Consider the following 16894-nt stretch of genomic DNA (forward strand, 5'->3'; position numbering starts at 1 on the left):
TCCTTACCAACATCTAAAACAGGGTCACCACGTTGCTATTTGTTGGAATCTTGTTGGGGTCAAATTGTAGATCTTCTTGATTTTCTATTTTTTCTTTATTTATGTGTGTAAGAGTGTAACACATTTGCCTTTATTATGAAAGTAATTAATAATTTGATCTTACTTTTTAATGAGAAATGACCCCGAACACAATGCTAAGCATTTGTTACAGGTTGTCCCAATATTGTAGTTCTCTGCAAGTTCACCTTTGCACCATAAAAAGAAAGACAGATTTGCATTTATATAGTGCCTTTGAATAGTCCCTCTCCGAGGCATGTTCCACTGGCGGTGGAATCTTATGTCCCGCCATTATCATCAGGATTTCCTGCTCAGTGCACCACTTGCCACCAGGAAACCCATCGCAGTGGTGCACCATCAGTGGGAACGTAAGATTCTGCCAGTGTGAGCGGCAGCAAATTTTTAGGCATTTGAAACTTTTTGTGAAAATTCCGCCCTTAATTTTATTACAAGGCTAATCTCCTGTCCCTGTAAATCCTGTTTGGCAGCTGAAATTCAAATCATCAGGGAACATAAAAAAGAAATTAGTTTGGTACCCATCATTCATTGCTTCCTGACACCAGTTGTGTGTGGACCCTCCCCTGGCTAAAAAAGGCAATGCAGAATGGAGTAAGTATTAGCTGTTCTAATAATAAAGCTGAGTATTAATGGATAAGGTTACCTTGAGGCAAATATTTCATTATTTTGACTTATACATTGGGCAGCAGTAGATAGAGAGGGGTAGTTGCAAGGGCTTGAACTGTGTCATGAGTAACTGTGCTTTTTAGTGTCCTTTCCTGCTTTGCTGTCCCTTGGTGCTGGATTCCTTCAGATACAAATGATTCTAAAACTGGGAACATGGAAACACATTGTGAGACATTTCTATTTTAGATTGAAGTTGATATCCTTATTGCCAGCAACAAGTCTCCAGTTGTGAAAGCTCTTGCTGGTGGGGTGAGGACTCTGCAAAGGACACAGAAGACCTCCACAGTACCACGACTTGATAAGTGTGAGAATCGTCCCCTTATTATTAGTTCTGAGAAACCAAATTCATCATACTTGAAGACATTGATTGAACTGCCAGGAAAGTGGAAATAAGAATCTTGGCCAGTATGACTGAAATCACAACTGAAGGTACTGTGAGAGCAGCAAAAGTGCCTGTATCATTTGTTTAGTGTCTGCATGGAAAATATATTTAATTTAAAAGCCCCAGAAAAATAATTAATTCAAATATGTTTTATGCCGAAGCAAGATTTTGCAAGTGGCTGTGTGAATTGCAAGTGGTTGCATCAGTCAGCAGCAGAATTAGATTACCATAGCATTCTATAAATAACACAGATTGTGTAGCCTGAGAAATTATGCGCTGGAGTTTATTGCTGGTGCATTTGGGGGATGGGCATATTAATATCAGATACATGAATTTTAAATTCATTAGGGAATTATGATTAAAGCAGCATTGTTGAAATTCCACATGGATGGCAGCATTAATCAGATGACTGATATTTACTCCATCAATTTGCTTGACTGTTTAATATACATCAGTAGAAATAAATAAAGTGATTGATATAAATTACAGAAAAAGACAGCATAATCTAGTGTGCTTTGATTAGAAGCAATGCATCATGTTTCACTCAACAAATATTTTATACTTTTAGTTACTTGGATTGGGCACATGTATAATCTAAATTCATCACACTATTTTGTTTTGCTTTTTCACCAATAAAATCGTTTGCATCATGCTAATGAAATAATTGTGTAATTACTGCAATAAACTGTTTTTAATCTGTATTTTTGCAACGTTGAATTTGAATATAGCAACCTGTGGGAAAGTATAAAAGTTAGTGATTAAGTGGAACAGTCTCACAGATGTGAGCAAACAAAGTTCAACTAATCTCTGTTAAAACCAGAAAAGCTGAGAATGTTGACCTTCTAACTTGCCTGATGAAGTGCAAGGCTCGGAATATCCCCTTTATTGAACTGATGTAAACAGTGACGGATAAATATTAGTCAGGAATTTAGGGTGAACTCCCCTGCTGTTCTTCAGATGGTCCCATGCTCTCCTTCGATTAGACCCCTAGCATTTTTCACATCTGTATACAATATTAGACTGGATTTTCCTTCGGCTTTTTCCTGGAAAACCTCTCATTAATTGCGTGGTGTGGACTCAGTGGTCATTGGCATGCAACCATTTGGAAGGAGGGAAATCAAGTGGTATTGCAGAATTTAAACTGCAGCACTGAATAAAAGATAAATTTTGAAGTCATGCCTTAAGAAGGATTGGAAGAGATGTCAGATGGAATTTTCTCAAAACTTATGATGCGTCGACCAGGCAAGAAAATGGGAAAATGGCCCCACCCCCGATCACCCCCTCTTCCCTTCCCCCACCCAAGCACCGCCTCTCCAATCACCGGTCCAAGTCCCAACCCCTGATTGGTGGCTCGAGCCCCTGATCGGCAACCCCATCAACGAGCCCCCATCCCCTGATGCAGGTTCCCCCATTCCCTCCCTTCCTACTGACCTACCACTTTCTGGCTTTGCCTCAGCAGACACCCCCCATGTCCTGTGCCAGGGTGGTCAGTGTCAGGGCTCCAGCTAACAGTGCCAATCTGGCACTGCTCAAGTGGCACTGTCTGGCCCTGCCCCCAACCACCCTGGGGAGCTTCAGTGGCTTCGGGTGCCACTGGCGAGGCCACCACATCTGGTATCCCTTGTTGAGGACCTCCACCGGTGAAGTTGAAAAGCTAAAGTGAGCCTGGATTATTACATTCCAGGCTCACTATTTACATTAAAAATGGCTGATACATTATTTAAATTAGCCTCGCACCCCTCACATATGGTCAGCTGATTTCACCAGCAGAATGGGGCCAACAATATTGGGAAAGATGAGAAATCAGGTGTGAACTTGATTTTCTTTGCCTCTCACTAATATTTCTCATCCCAGTATGTTATTTAATTAGCGCAGTGGGGCAGAAAATCCTGCCTGTTAAGCTTTTGGATGTGGCCATAGCATTGAATTGATGAAATTAGATCTAGAAAAGATGGCTTCCCCAGGATTGAGAACAAGAAGCCCTTTGAGATAGTGGTAGATATTTAATAAAATGAAGTAACAAAGCAAGTCAATGCGACCTCCACCATCCTCCATATTGTCACACATAAAGATTGACCAAAGTAACTGAAGGCACTATTTCTCATGCATGTCCTATAACACTCCTTTGTCCTTGACTTATCATGTTTTCCTCTTGTCATTAATTGATGATAAGTAACTTCAGAAACCAATCAATGCCTCTTAACTCAACATCACTGCTGCCTGTTGTGTTAATCTTTTAAATTTCCTTGTGGTCCAAGAGATACAGAAGTGATCAGTATTTCGAAGAAGTGAACAAGAAATGAGTTGTTCAAGATGAGCTTGGACAGGATGAACTTGGACATGAATTTTGCACCCAATTTACACCCTTCTCTCACCTTCACATGGTTCATTTCTGACACTTCTCTTCCTTTCTTCATCTTGTCTGTCTTCATTTCTGGGGACAGGCTGTCTACTAATATTCGTTTCAAGTGCACTGATTCATACAGTTATCATGACTTCAGTTCCTCACATCCTGCCTGTTGTAAAGGCCTCCATTCTCCCAGCTTTTCCCTCTCCATCAGATCTGTTCTGATGATGCAATATTCACAGCAGTGCTTGTGAAATGTCTTCCTTTCTCTTCGGCCAAGGCTATTTCCCATTGTGGCTGACGGGGGCCTTCAACCGTATCCAAGCCACTTCTCAAACTTCTGATCTCACCCATTCCCCTCCTTTGCAGAGTGAAACCACAGTGCTGAAGGAGGCTATTTGGCCCATCGAGCCTGTATCGACACTTTGAAGAACTCCTGACAGAGAGTGAGTCACCCAAGGCCGAAATCAAACTCGGGTCTCTGGTGCTGTGTGGCAGCAGTGCTAACCACAATGCCACCCTGCCACCCTTGTAACTTGTCCTCGGTTTCTACTCTACCTGCCTTCACATTCAAAGAATCATCATCCGCCACTTATGCTATCTTCAACATGATGCTAACACTAGACAAATCTCACCTCCCCTGTCAGAATTCTGGAAGGGGCCATTCCCTCAGTGAAACCCTGGTCCATTTCTCAAACACTTCCAACATCTCATCCCCTTTTCACCGCACCTTCCCACAAAATCACAGGAGGTGTAACATCTGCCCTTTGACCTCCTCTCTTCTCACCATCCAAGGTCCCAAACGCTCTTTTCAGGTGAAGCAGCAATTTACTTGTAATTCTCTCAATGTAGTCTACTGCATTCACTGCTCACAGTGCAGTCTCCTCTGCATTCAGTGCTCACAGTGCAGTCTCCTCTGCATTCACTGCTCACAGTGCAGTCTCCTCTGCATTCACTGCTCACAGTGTGGTCTCCTCTGCGCTGGGGAGACCATAAGCAGATTGCATTTGTGCAATATCTCCCTTCAGGACACAGGCACGTCCCCAATCTTCTAGTTGCTCACCAGTTTTATTCACCACCTCGTTCCTACATTCACATTCTTGCCCTCAGCCTGTTGCAGTTTTCTAGTAAAGTTCACTACAAGCTCAAGAACAAAATCTCATCCTCCAATTCAGCACTTTACAGCCTTCTGGCTTGAGCATTAAGCTCAACAATTTCAGACCATGACCTCTGTTTTCCATTTTGGTTTTTTCTTTGGCCACGTGTCAGTTAGTGCTTTGTTTTTCATGTTTTTGCTTTCAAATGAAATTCTGGAATTTACATGCGCTCTGGAAAGAAGATCCATCTCTTTACTACAACCATTAACCCTCCCTCTTCCCTTTTTCTATGACATCTTTGATATCTGATCTTTCCTGCCCTCTATCCCAGACCTTCCCTTTTATTCTTCCTTTCCCTTCTTGCTTTTCAATGACATAAAACCCATCCTATTTCTTCAGTTCTGAAAAATAGTCCCATATAAGAGGGAGGTTCTCCAGTCTTGCTGGCAGCGCACCCCCAACACGACACCACCACTAGACAAATCTCACCATGGTTTTCGGGGCAATGGAAATCCCATTGACAGCAGTGGGACCAGAGAATCCTTTCATCAGTGAACAGCTACTGAGAAACACAAGAGGCTTGGATAATTCCCTCCATGAACTCTGTTTCTCTCTCCGCAGGTGCTGCAAGACCTACTAAGCTTTTCCAGTGCTTTCTGTTTTTATTTCAGATTTCCAGTATCAGCAGCACTTTGCTTCTATTGATATGACTGAAAGATGTTCATTTGTCCTCATGATCTTTTTAAAAATAATCTGTTGCCCTCTTTGCTGCATGTTGATGGATTTCTTGCTTCTTCCTGTGTACTAAGATGTAGAGGTGGATAGACTTCCTTCTTTGCTAATTATTATTCTCTACAATTTTAAGAAGTAGTAACATTTTCTATATTGTGCTGTAAGACACATCATTCTAGGGTCTGAACTGGGCTGTACTGTGGGATTGCACCAGGTATTCCCAGACACAATGAGACTTTGTGAAGCCACACAATGTTTGATCACTGTGATAATTCCATTTATTTATTCTTCTTCTCTATCTGAAGATGGTTCACTGTAGTAATAAACTAAGACATCAGGACAGATCTGTAATTATCATTGGACCATCCCTGCAAATGATTTTGCATCATCAGACCTAGAATGGGAACACACAGTGAATTCTCATATGATAGAAATGTTGTGACTATGTCTTGGCTAACAGACATTAATATGCATGATAAGCATTTGTCATCACAAACTAGCTTAACTTAGGTATAAAATCCTTTCCTATTAAAAAAGTAAAGAAGGCTGTCATTGTGGGGCTTATCAACTATGACCTCAACCTCTGAAACCCAGCAGTCTTAGATCAGTATTCACAACGGAGAAGGATGTGGTGGAGGGTGAGTGTAGAAAGGAGGATGTTGACATTCTAGGGCATATTGTAATAAAAAGGGAGGAGGTATTGGGGATTTGAAAAACATTAAGATGGACAAGTCCCCAGGGTCAGATAAGGTCTATCCCAGAATGCTGAGAGAGGCGACAGAAGAAATTGCTGAGGTCTTGGCCAAAATCTTTATATCCTCTTTAGTCATGGGTGAGGTACCAGAGGATTGGAGAGTACCTAACATTGTTCCTCTGTTTAAGAAGGTCAGAAGAGACAGTCTGGGAAATTACAGGCCTATGAGCCTTACAAGAGTGATGGGGAAATTATTGGAGAAGTTTCTTAAGGGCAGAATATATACACGTCTGGAAGAGATTAGGCTGAAGGGGAGGTTGTGTCTCACAAACTTGATTGAGTTCTTTGAGCAATTGATAAAAACAATTTATCAGTCAGGGCAGGGGGTATTGTATACATGGACTTCAGTAAAGCCTCCGTTTAAGTGACACAGAATGCAGAGTCATATCTGAAGGCTCTGAGGTGAGCTGGTAAAATGGATACAAAACCGGCTTGGGAATAGAAAGCAAGGAGTAACATGGAAGGGTACTTTTCTAACTGGAGGTTTGTGACAAGCGGTGTTCCACAATGATCAGTGCAGGGTGCTCTGTTGTTTATAATATATAAAAATGATTTGGAGGAAATTGTAATCTGATTAGTAAATTTGCAGATGATACAAAAAATGGGGAAGTAGTAGATAGCGAGAAGGATTGTCAGAGGATACAGTAGGATATAAATCAACTGGAGATCTGGGATGAAAGTTGGCAGGTAGAATTTAACCCAGATCAATGTGAGGTGATGCAATTTGCAAAGTCTACTATAAAAGGAAAGTGTGCATTAAATAGTAGAGCCCTTAGAAATATTAGCATACTAAGGGATCTCGGTATGCAGATTCACAGTTCCCTGAAGATGACAACTCAGGTGGACAAAATTGTCAAGAAGGCATATGGTATGCCGGCCTTCAACAGTCAGGGCGTTGAGTATAGATAGGAATTGGAAAGTCATGTTACAGCTGTATAAGACTTTGGTTAGGCCACATTTGGAGTATTGTGTACAATTCTGGTTGTCACACTACTGGAAGGATGTTGATGCATTAGAAAGGATGCAGAAGAGATTTATCAGGTTGTTGCCTGGTTTGAAGCATTTGGACAAAGAAGAAAGGTTGAACAAACTTGGATCGTTTTCATTGGAACATGGTGAATGAGGGAGACCTGAAAGAGGTTTACAAGATTATGACAAGTATGGATAGAGTGGATAGTGAGAGTCTTTTTCCTATAGTTGAAGGGTCAATTATTTGGGGTATAAGTTGAAAGTAAGAGGGAGAAAGGTTAAAAGAGATGTAAGGGGCAAGCTTTTCACACAGAGGTGAATGCTTGGAAGGCACTGCTGAAGGAGGTGGTGGAAGCAGATTCTGTTACAATGTTCAAGAAGCATCTGGATAGATAGAGGGATATGGACCATGTAGATACAAGAAAATATTAGATTAAAGAGGCATCTGTGTTGCCATAATGGGCTGAGAGGCCTGTTCCTCTGTTGCATCGTTCTTCGTTCTTTGTCTATGGATATAGATTGACATATTTTTCAGGTTGCACTGAACAAGAGGATCCATCTGAAGAGAGTATCAATGACCTTACTTTGCAGTGCTGTAATGCTGTCTGACTAACATGACAAAGGTCACCTGAGGCTGCCCGGAGCAATCCAAAATTAAATTTCAAGGCAGTGGCCACTTGCTTGGTCGAAAATAATTTTTATTTAACTTTATTTTATAGAGGATTTTATTGCCAGTTCTGTATATTCCTGTAAAGGACGTACTCCAAATTCTGTCTGTGCCATGCTGATGTTGTGAGTGCAAAAATAGCCTATGGGTGAAATTTCCCGTTTGTATCAACTCAGGCAGGAAAAGAGTTGTGTAGCCCGCCGATTCCACTGCTGGCTTGTCCTGCCATGTTTTTTGACATTTGGCCAAAAAACAATCCTGAAGGTGGATCCCATGATGTCAGCCTGGTGGGACAGGCTCTGAATCAGCCCACCTGCCAGCAATGCCAGCTTTCAAAAGATCAGGGTTTTTTTAAAGGGTGCCCCATTCTAAACAAAATAAAAATAAGAAAAAGGTTCTCCACATGGACACAGGAACCCTGCACAGACCACCCCCCCCCCCGCCCCCCCAACTGCACACACACATGGCCTGCCCTAGGGAATCCACCCTCCTTACATAGAGATAGGGAATCTTCCAACCAAAGAGCCATCCTCAAGGAATCCTGTCCTTGACACAGGGAACATCCCACCTCTTCAGTACGCATGGCCTCCACCAGGGAATCGCACTCCATAGACCCCTTCATCAGAAGCCCCCCTCCTTGACTCTGCTCTGCCAGGGGGCAGTGTCGGGGCCATACCTGGGCATGACTCTCTCCCTACTGGGGCGGTAGCAGACACTGTACACCAGGTGTCCGTTTGTCAAAGGCATTGCAAACCTCACTGACAGGGGGTCACACCGGCAGAAAAGGGTGGGGAGGTTTTGTAATGTGGGTGGATAATACTGCTGGGAAGTCGCTAATGCTATTCAAATATATGGTAATAGAGTTCCCGAACTTTAGTGGCACACACTTTCTGTGGACTGATGAGGTTACAGCTAATGCATTTTCATTGCACGTACACATAGCTGCAAGATTTTAACCAGGCAGTTACTACCGTTTTTACTGCACCCTCAGATTTAAATTAAACAATTGTCCTGGCACTGATGTTCTTCTAGTATCAGTAATGAAGAGAATTCCAAATGCCTATCATCCTTTGTGTGCAGAAGAGTTTCCTAGTTTCACTGCGGAAAGATCTGATTCTAATTTTTAAGCAATGCTCCCAATGTGGAATTTTTTAAATTAATTGATCATTTACTTTATTACATTTCCTTCATTACAACAGAGACTGCACATTAAAACTATGTCATTGACTGTAAAGCACTAGGGAAGTCCTGAAGTCATAAAAAGCATGATAAAAATGCAAGTTGTTCTATACTATTTGGAATCTTGTATATGGAAAATTGTTGCATGGTTGATTCTAACACAGTTACTGTTCCTCAAATAATTACAGTCTGTGAAAAGCTTGTCACATTAGTACTCCATTCATGCTGTGTAAAATATTAAATAGTTTTCACTCTGCTGTACCCAAGGCTCAGATTGCTTGATGTTGAAAATAAGCAACAAAATGTACATTCCCCACCACCCCCCCCCCACCATCTCAATCTTAAAAAGCCAAAATAAATACATGGGAAATTATTAATTTCTGAAGTACACAACCACACAATCAGAAAATCTTAAGCAAATCTGCTCGCTATAATGCTTTCATTGGATCCTACATATTCCATTAAACAACCCAATTTCCCAGCCTTCAAAAAATCTCAACCAACTGGCAATAAAATTGGTCTTTAGACTTAATTAACAAGTTGCCAAAAACAATTAAGACAGATGTGAAGATGCAGCCACCTCAAAATATGAGCAATTCTCAGATATCGTGTTACCGTGGTTTGCTGAGTGCAAGGAATTGGGAAATCACTCAAAAATACATCAAAATGTAATGATAGTGAAGTAAACACAGAAATGCACATGTTACAGTGAACTTAGCAGAAAAAATGTACTCAAGGATTTTGTATTTCTTTTCTTCAAGTTTACCTTCAAGATCACACTGGAGTTCAAAACTGGTTCATTAACTCAGTAATTTTCATGACTTGCTGCAAGAGCGTTTCAGCTCTCTTCCCTGTTTTCCAGTTCAAGTCATTGAGAGCTGTAGCCTGCAGCTGGAACTTTGTGCACAGTTCTGGTTGCCACATTACAGGAAGGATATAATTGTTCGAGAGACAGTAGAGAAAAGATTTACAAGACTATTGCAAGATTTGAAAATTGCAGCAAATGGAAAAGTAGGCCAAGAGTTGTTTCTCTTAGAACAGAAGAGGTTAAGGGGTGTATTTATTGAGGTGTACAAAATTATGAGGGACCTAAATAACGTAGACAGGAAAAATCTGGCTCCCCTAGTGGAAGAGTCAATCACCAGGGAGCACAGATTTAAGATGATTGATCGGAAGATTAGAGGGGAGAGTGAGAAATACATTTTCATTTAGTGGGTGGTGGGTGGCTGGAATTCACTGGAATGTGGGACTAGAATGAGAAGCTAGTTTTTTTCAGCCAGGGCAGACACAGTGGTCTGAATGGCTTCTTTCTGTGCTATAATGTTTCCATGGTTCTAAGTAAAAATAAGTCTGGCCACAACTGCCATGTTATTGTGGAGGGGAAAACCACTCTTCAGTCTGCAACCATATCTGTATCCCTCTGGCACGCATGGTTCAGGTGTGAATTTAAAGGAGGTCTTGCTGGCCCACTGGCTTGCTGCCAGGAACATGCCTGCAAACACCCTTGGGTTTCAGTCTAAGTGTGGGCCCATCTCCTTCAGGAATGATCCGAGCAGCATTACTAATTCAACCCTAAATAGATGCATAATTCATAATAATTAGCTACCGGCCACCGTCGAATGGTTAACCAGTGTTGGATAGATCCTACCTTTAGCAAGTTCACTCTGAGGCGATTGGGAAGTATATCAACACGTTTTCCTGATTTTACTCCCAGTCTCATTTCCAAATCTTCCTCCATGAACTGGAGACAAAGTCCAGTGTCCTGGACAATATTATACAGTACAAATCCTTTGCTTTAATAAAACCTCCAGCTCAGCATAGATAATACCAGAATGTATCTGCTAGAGTTGTATGAAAGCTGTTTTTGTCATTAAGATATAATACTTACGATGCTTCACTCATGATTGAGCAGCTTAGATTATGGTGCTTCTTTGCAACATTAAGAAAATTAATTGTTTTTCATGTACTTAAGTTCATTATGAGTGGGTTTCACTTCATTACCTTAGAACAGTACAAACAAAATAGGAGTGTTGTATTAAAAGAAAATGCATTGCTGACAATAGAGCTACTGTTTCTTCACTCATTTTTTTTCACTTTCTTAAAATACTTGCATTTTTGCATTTATTTTTGTATACTAGGTCATATATATCTTAGAAAGTGCACCTAATAAATTGTACTGCAGTTTCTATGTTTGGATTGTCCCTTGCATGATATGTTCCTCCTGAGCCTCAGAAGGATTTTTGTGGCAGGTACTGAATGTTCTAATTTCACTAGGTGTAACTTGAACTTGGATTTCTCGACCTCATGTATCATAATCACTGATTACTGGGCATAACCTGACCTGCGTGCCTTATGCTAACAAGTGCTGATGGTGGCATCTAACACGGCATTCTGAGCTTCTGACTCAGATAGGAAAGGCCATAGGTTATTTTCAGCCTGCTCATAATCTGACTGGATAAACGAAGGCCGTATGTTTTAATCATTATTTGCTTCCTTCAAATATAGAGTAATTCAGTTCCATAAAGTACTTTTATACCATGTTTAAATGGCCATTAAAAATAAATACATGGAGCATTATCATCAATTTCCAAAATAAAATGTGAAATTTGTTGGAAAAATGCATTTGAATTTCATAAGTTTAAAAAGTGATGTTGCTTGGCAATGTGCAATCTATGTATTTATCATAGTGGTAGCTGACATAAACCAGGCAGGTAAGCAGTTAAAATCCACTAGATGAGTTACCTGCCAGTGTATTGCCCAATTCTACCATCAATTGTGAAAAGTGGCTAAGTCACTCATCCAAACTCAGGGTTGTTTCTTTAAAGTATTCAGATTGTGGAGCTCAACTTGATCTACTCTTCCTTCAAATTCCAACTTAACTATGCTGAAATATAAGGGAACTCATCAGCATCTAAAGGATTTAATTCTGTGTCAATTAATAATTTTAATAAAGAGGTGTCTCTGTATCTGATTAAGAGCTGAATATCTAAATATGTGGAAGCCTTTCTACTGATGTGCATCTGCGATGCCTCAGAAGCCATATTTTGCTAGTTTTAAATAATGATTCACAAAGGGTTACAGCTGCTTTCTGCTAAACTTCAGCTGTTCATAAATATCTACAACTAACTCTGCGATTACAACATCTATGTCTAATCCTAAACCATCTGAGCAACAGGAGAGCCTATTGTATAAGAATTGTGCATAAGAATAACAAAAGAAAATAGTGATACTTGGGGATCTCTCAGTGGCTGGAATGTTGTAAATGCCTTATTTAAATGACCTGGGAATTGTGTATGAATATGTCATAAGAGGATGGAAAGTGCTCAACTCATGAAGAGTATTGTAGATTCTATCTGAAACATAAGGAGAACTTTGGGCTTTGGGAAAGAATTGAAAAGAAAAGGGTGTAACAAATGATTAAAGATGAATAGAGAAAGCAAGTCCTACCTTAGAAGATATGAACAATACACATAATTTTATTGAAGTAGAGACTGATTGAGATATTTTTTAGATAATACCTCAGAGAAGATCATGCGGGTTACATTCTTAAGTATTAACAGTTCATTCCCCACTTACCACCATTTGAAAAATGGCGGGGCTGATGTCAATCGTAATTCATAACACAATAGCATACTTAATACTTGGAAAACTAAAGGTCTGATTTCAGCCAATTATTTTGGAATGCAATGGATCTAATAATAGAATCCCATAGAATCCCTACAGTGCAGAAGGAGTCCATTTGGCCCATCGAGTCTGCCCAACCACATCTCACCAAGCCCTATCCAGATAACCCTAATTATTTATCCTGACACTAAGGAGCAATTTAGCATAGTCAATCAACCTAACCAGCACATCTTTGGAGTGGGTTAGGTTGATTGGCCCTGCTAAATTGCCCCTTAATTGCTCCCTGAAAAAACGCAAGAAGATCTGCATTAATTTAAACAATGGTCACTATTCTTGTGCTTTTTTTCAGGCTCCTCTTAGAGGTGGTACTGTGAACGTTCACTAAATTGGTCTCTGGGATGAGGGGATTGTCCTATGATGAGAGGCTGAGTAAATTGAGCTTATATTCTTTGAAATTTAGAAGAATGAGGCATGATCTCACTGAAACATAAAAAATTCTGAAGCAGCTTGACATGATGGACACCAAGTGATTCTGTTGGTTGGGGAATCTAAAACATGGGGGTACCAAATCAGGATAAGAGTCATGTATTTAGGACCGAGATGAGGTGACATTTCTTCCCTCAAAGGATTGTGAATCTTTGGAGTTCTTTATCCCAGAGGATTTATGGATGCTCCATATTGACTACGCTTAAGGCTGGAATGACAGACATTTGGGATGGGACTTGCTGATCTCATCCCTTCCCACACGGCTGAATTTGGTGCTCAGCAGCAGGCGAAATCAGAGGTTCTCGGCACCGGTCTCTTGGGGAATTAAGGGATTTGGGGAACAGGTGAGAAAGATCAGCATGATTATTTGGATGGTGGAGCAGGCTCAATGGACCATGTGGTCTATTCCTACTCCTTTTAAGAACATAAGAAATAGGAGCAGGAGTAGGCCATCTAGCCCTTCGAGCCTGTCCCGCCATTCAATAAGATCATGGCTGATCTGAAATGGATCAGTTCCACTTTCTTGCCTGCTCCCCATAACCCTTAATTCCCTTATCTATCAGAAATCTATCTACCCGTGATTTAAACATATTCAACAAGGTAGTCTCCACCACTTCAATGGGCAGAGAATTCCAGACATTCACCACCCTCTGAGAGAAGAAGTTCCTCCTCAACTCTGTTCTAAACTGCACCCCCCCTCCCGCCCCACTTATTTTGAGGCTGTGTTTTCTAGTTCTGGTTTCCTTTCTAAGTAGAAATAATCTCTCTACCCCTGCCCTATTTAGCCCCTTCATTATCTTGTAAGTCTCTATAAGATCCCCTCTCAGCCTTCTAAACTCTAATGAGTACAGGCCCAGTCTATTTAATCTCTCCTCATAAGCTAACCCCCTCATCTCCGGTATCAGCTTGGTGAACCTTCTCTGTACTCTCTCCAAGGCCAATATATCCTTTCGCAAATAAGGGGACCAAAACCTCACACAGTACTCCAGTTGCAGCCTCACCAGTGCCTTGTACAGTTGCAGCAAGACCTCCCTGCTTTTATATTCTATCCCCCTCACAATAAAGGCCAACATTCCATTTGTCTTCTTGATCACCTGCTGCACCTGCAGACTGAGTTTTTGCGATAGATGTTATATGTTCTGATGTTTTATGGCATGAATTTGGAACCTTGAGACTGGTTATAGTACCAAAGTTGTCGGGAATAGAAACAGCAAGCAAGCAGTTACTGTTTGTATATGAAAGTATGATATTTCTGCCACTTTCAAAAGTCACATTCATATCAAGAACAGCAGAAGTGAAATATCAGAAAGCAAAGTTTATTTATTAGTCACAACTAATACTTACATTAACACTGCAATGAAGTTACTGTGAAGTAGAAAAATCAATGAACTCAGGTGGAGTGGATGTTTCATATTTAATATAGTCATCAGCATTGTCAAATTTGAGATTTAAGTTTATTTAGGAGGTTTTGAGTGACCAGTAGACATATATGAGTTCTTGATATAAATATGGTGTTACAATGTGTATCCCAAAGAACTTTACTGATTTCCAATTTTGTATTATCTCAGTTGTTTGAGTCAAGAACTCTATTTTTTAACAGATTTGCTTCAGATTCCAGTATCCTCGGTATTTTGCTTTTATCTTTTTTCTTACTTCTCTGATTATACTTCTTTTTCGGAATTTGTTACACATGGTAAAAGATTTATTTTCTGTCTCAGTTGGCTGCTGTTGCTACATAAAGTATAGCATTGCCAAGGAATGATTTTCCACCATCTCAAGTCTCCAATAACTAGCCCCTGAACAACTGATTATTTGTCTGGTCAAAACCAGACTGATCGACTTAGAATGCAATGTTCGAGGCGAGGTCAGCATCAAATATCTCATTAATATATAATTTAATCCAATGAAGCCAGTGGTCCTCTTTCGCAAAATTAAAAAAAATCCCAAATTATGTCAATAGTTATTTTTAAAATAAATTTATTAGCACAGACTGTGTAAAAGGTTAAAAGATATTAAGGATTGGAAGCATCCATGGCTGTTCTGGGAATACAGCAGGGTGCATCAGACATTCTTCAGACCAATAGCGAACTGTTTGGGCTGAGAATAAATAGAACATTTAGGTGCAGCTCTTCTGTTTCCACAGGCCCCAAACCAAATGGCAATGAATCTTGCTCAGGATTTTCTCCTTGCTTATTGCTGTCCTACCTGGGTTACATCTGGGACCATGAAGCCAAGAAGTGGCATTCCATGCTGATTTCCCTCTTATGAAGTGAGCTTAGCTACTTATTATGTTTAGAAGGTGCTTATCGCTCATCATCTGTGACATATTAGGAGTGTACTGAGACTGTGGAATGAGGTTTCTGATACCAGCAGCTATTAAAAGAAGAAAAGCTGGCTAGGCACTGAATAGCAGTGTTCACTCATTTGAAATTGTCTATTCAGCTCTGCCACATTTTTCTCTTGGGGAGATGGAGAGTAGAAAAAACAACATATTTTGTAGCGATTGCAATAAGACAACCATGAAATATTGCCACATGTGGCAAGGCATTTCAGTGTGTTATGCTGGAATGCTGCAATGTCTGCCTGAGAAAGCAATCGCTTTGCCAAGTTTCTTTATGGCTCTTCATTATAAGCTAAGACTTTCATCCCAGAAACAGAATGCAGTGAATAGTGCCAAACGGTTCTCCTTTTAAATGTACAGGCATACTCATGTACTTGCATTACAAAAACTATGTTCCCATATCAAAGTGTAATGTCAACCATCAAATGTGGCAAGTAACAAATCCCAATAACTGCGTCAGCGCAAGGATGTTAATGCTGTGTGTTCACAGATTCAGTTAAAGTAGCTAACGTCCTTGACAATTGGGTAACATTCATGTTTCACAATCCTCCTTTCAATGGATACTTCTTTTACTTCTGCACAAAACAGGAATCAGTGCTCGCTGATAAGAGAATAGGCTTACTGAAGCTGTAACACTTGACTTCTTAAATGAGAGCCAAGGAGATTATAAGCGTGGAGACAATGGAAAAGTTGGGGAGAACGAAGTCAGAGACTTCTCCCAAGCTCAAGACTAGTATCCTTTTGTTTCCATTCCTTATCTCTTTATCTTTATTTACACTTTAATTCATTTCTATACACACAGACAAACAGTAGTTCAGTGGAATGTGCTGAAATTTTGCTATTTGAAGCAATGTTTCAAGACTCTTTCATTACAGAGGGGAAAAAGAAGCTTACTTGACCTCATCCTCCCCAGCCTCCCTGTCATAGATACAGCTGTCCAAGACAGTATTAGAAGGAGTGACCACATAACAATCCTTGTAAAGATGATGGCTTGTCTTCACAATAAAGAAACCTTTCATTGTGTTGTGTGGCACAACCACCATCCTGAACAAGATAGACTGAGAACAGATCTAGCAGTGTAGAACTTGGCATCAATGAGGTGCTATTTGCCAACTGCAGCAGAAAAATTGTATTCGTCCATATTCCGTAATCTCATGGCCGGGAATATCCCTCATTGTGCCATTACCATCAAGCCAAAGGATCAACCCAGGTACAATGAGGATTAGGAGAAACATGCCAGGAGCAGTGAAAGGCATTCCTAAAAATAAGATGCCAACTAGGTGAAGATGCAACACGAGACGACATGTCTTGTGTATTTGCAGATATACACTCAGGAGCACTTTAGTAAACACTAAGGGGGTTTTATTCATGGTGTGTGTTCACCCTTATGTCTGTTGCTTCTCTCTGTCTCTCACTCTACATCTCATTACATCAACCATATGTGCTAATGGGGTCAAACCTCATGAGAATACTTCCTTATAAGCATTACTACAGAAAGGCTGTACAGTGAGCCAAAGGAGAAATAAATAACATTTCCTCTCCCCTTAATTTGAACACCCCTGCAAAATAAGTTCA

At 40.5% G+C, this 16894-nt stretch overlaps 1 protein-coding gene across 1 annotated transcript in view; it reads left to right on the top strand.

The window, feature by feature from the left end:
* The first annotated feature begins 751 nt into the window (after positions 1 to 751).
* Positions 752 to 16894, top strand: part of trdn (triadin) — a 209007-nt gene continuing 192864 nt past the window's right edge. The window contains exon 1 of the mRNA XM_080193433.1: positions 752 to 1170. Within this exon, the coding sequence (XP_080049559.1) occupies positions 1149 to 1170 (22 nt within the window). The 5' untranslated portion in view covers positions 752 to 1148. The remainder of the gene's footprint in view (positions 1171 to 16894) is intronic.

This window comes from Carcharhinus amblyrhynchos, chromosome 7, assembly GCF_965287045.1.
Source record: "Carcharhinus amblyrhynchos chromosome 7, sCarAmb.v2.hapA, whole genome shotgun sequence".
Classification (NCBI taxonomy): Eukaryota; Metazoa; Chordata; class Chondrichthyes; order Carcharhiniformes; family Carcharhinidae; genus Carcharhinus; species Carcharhinus amblyrhynchos.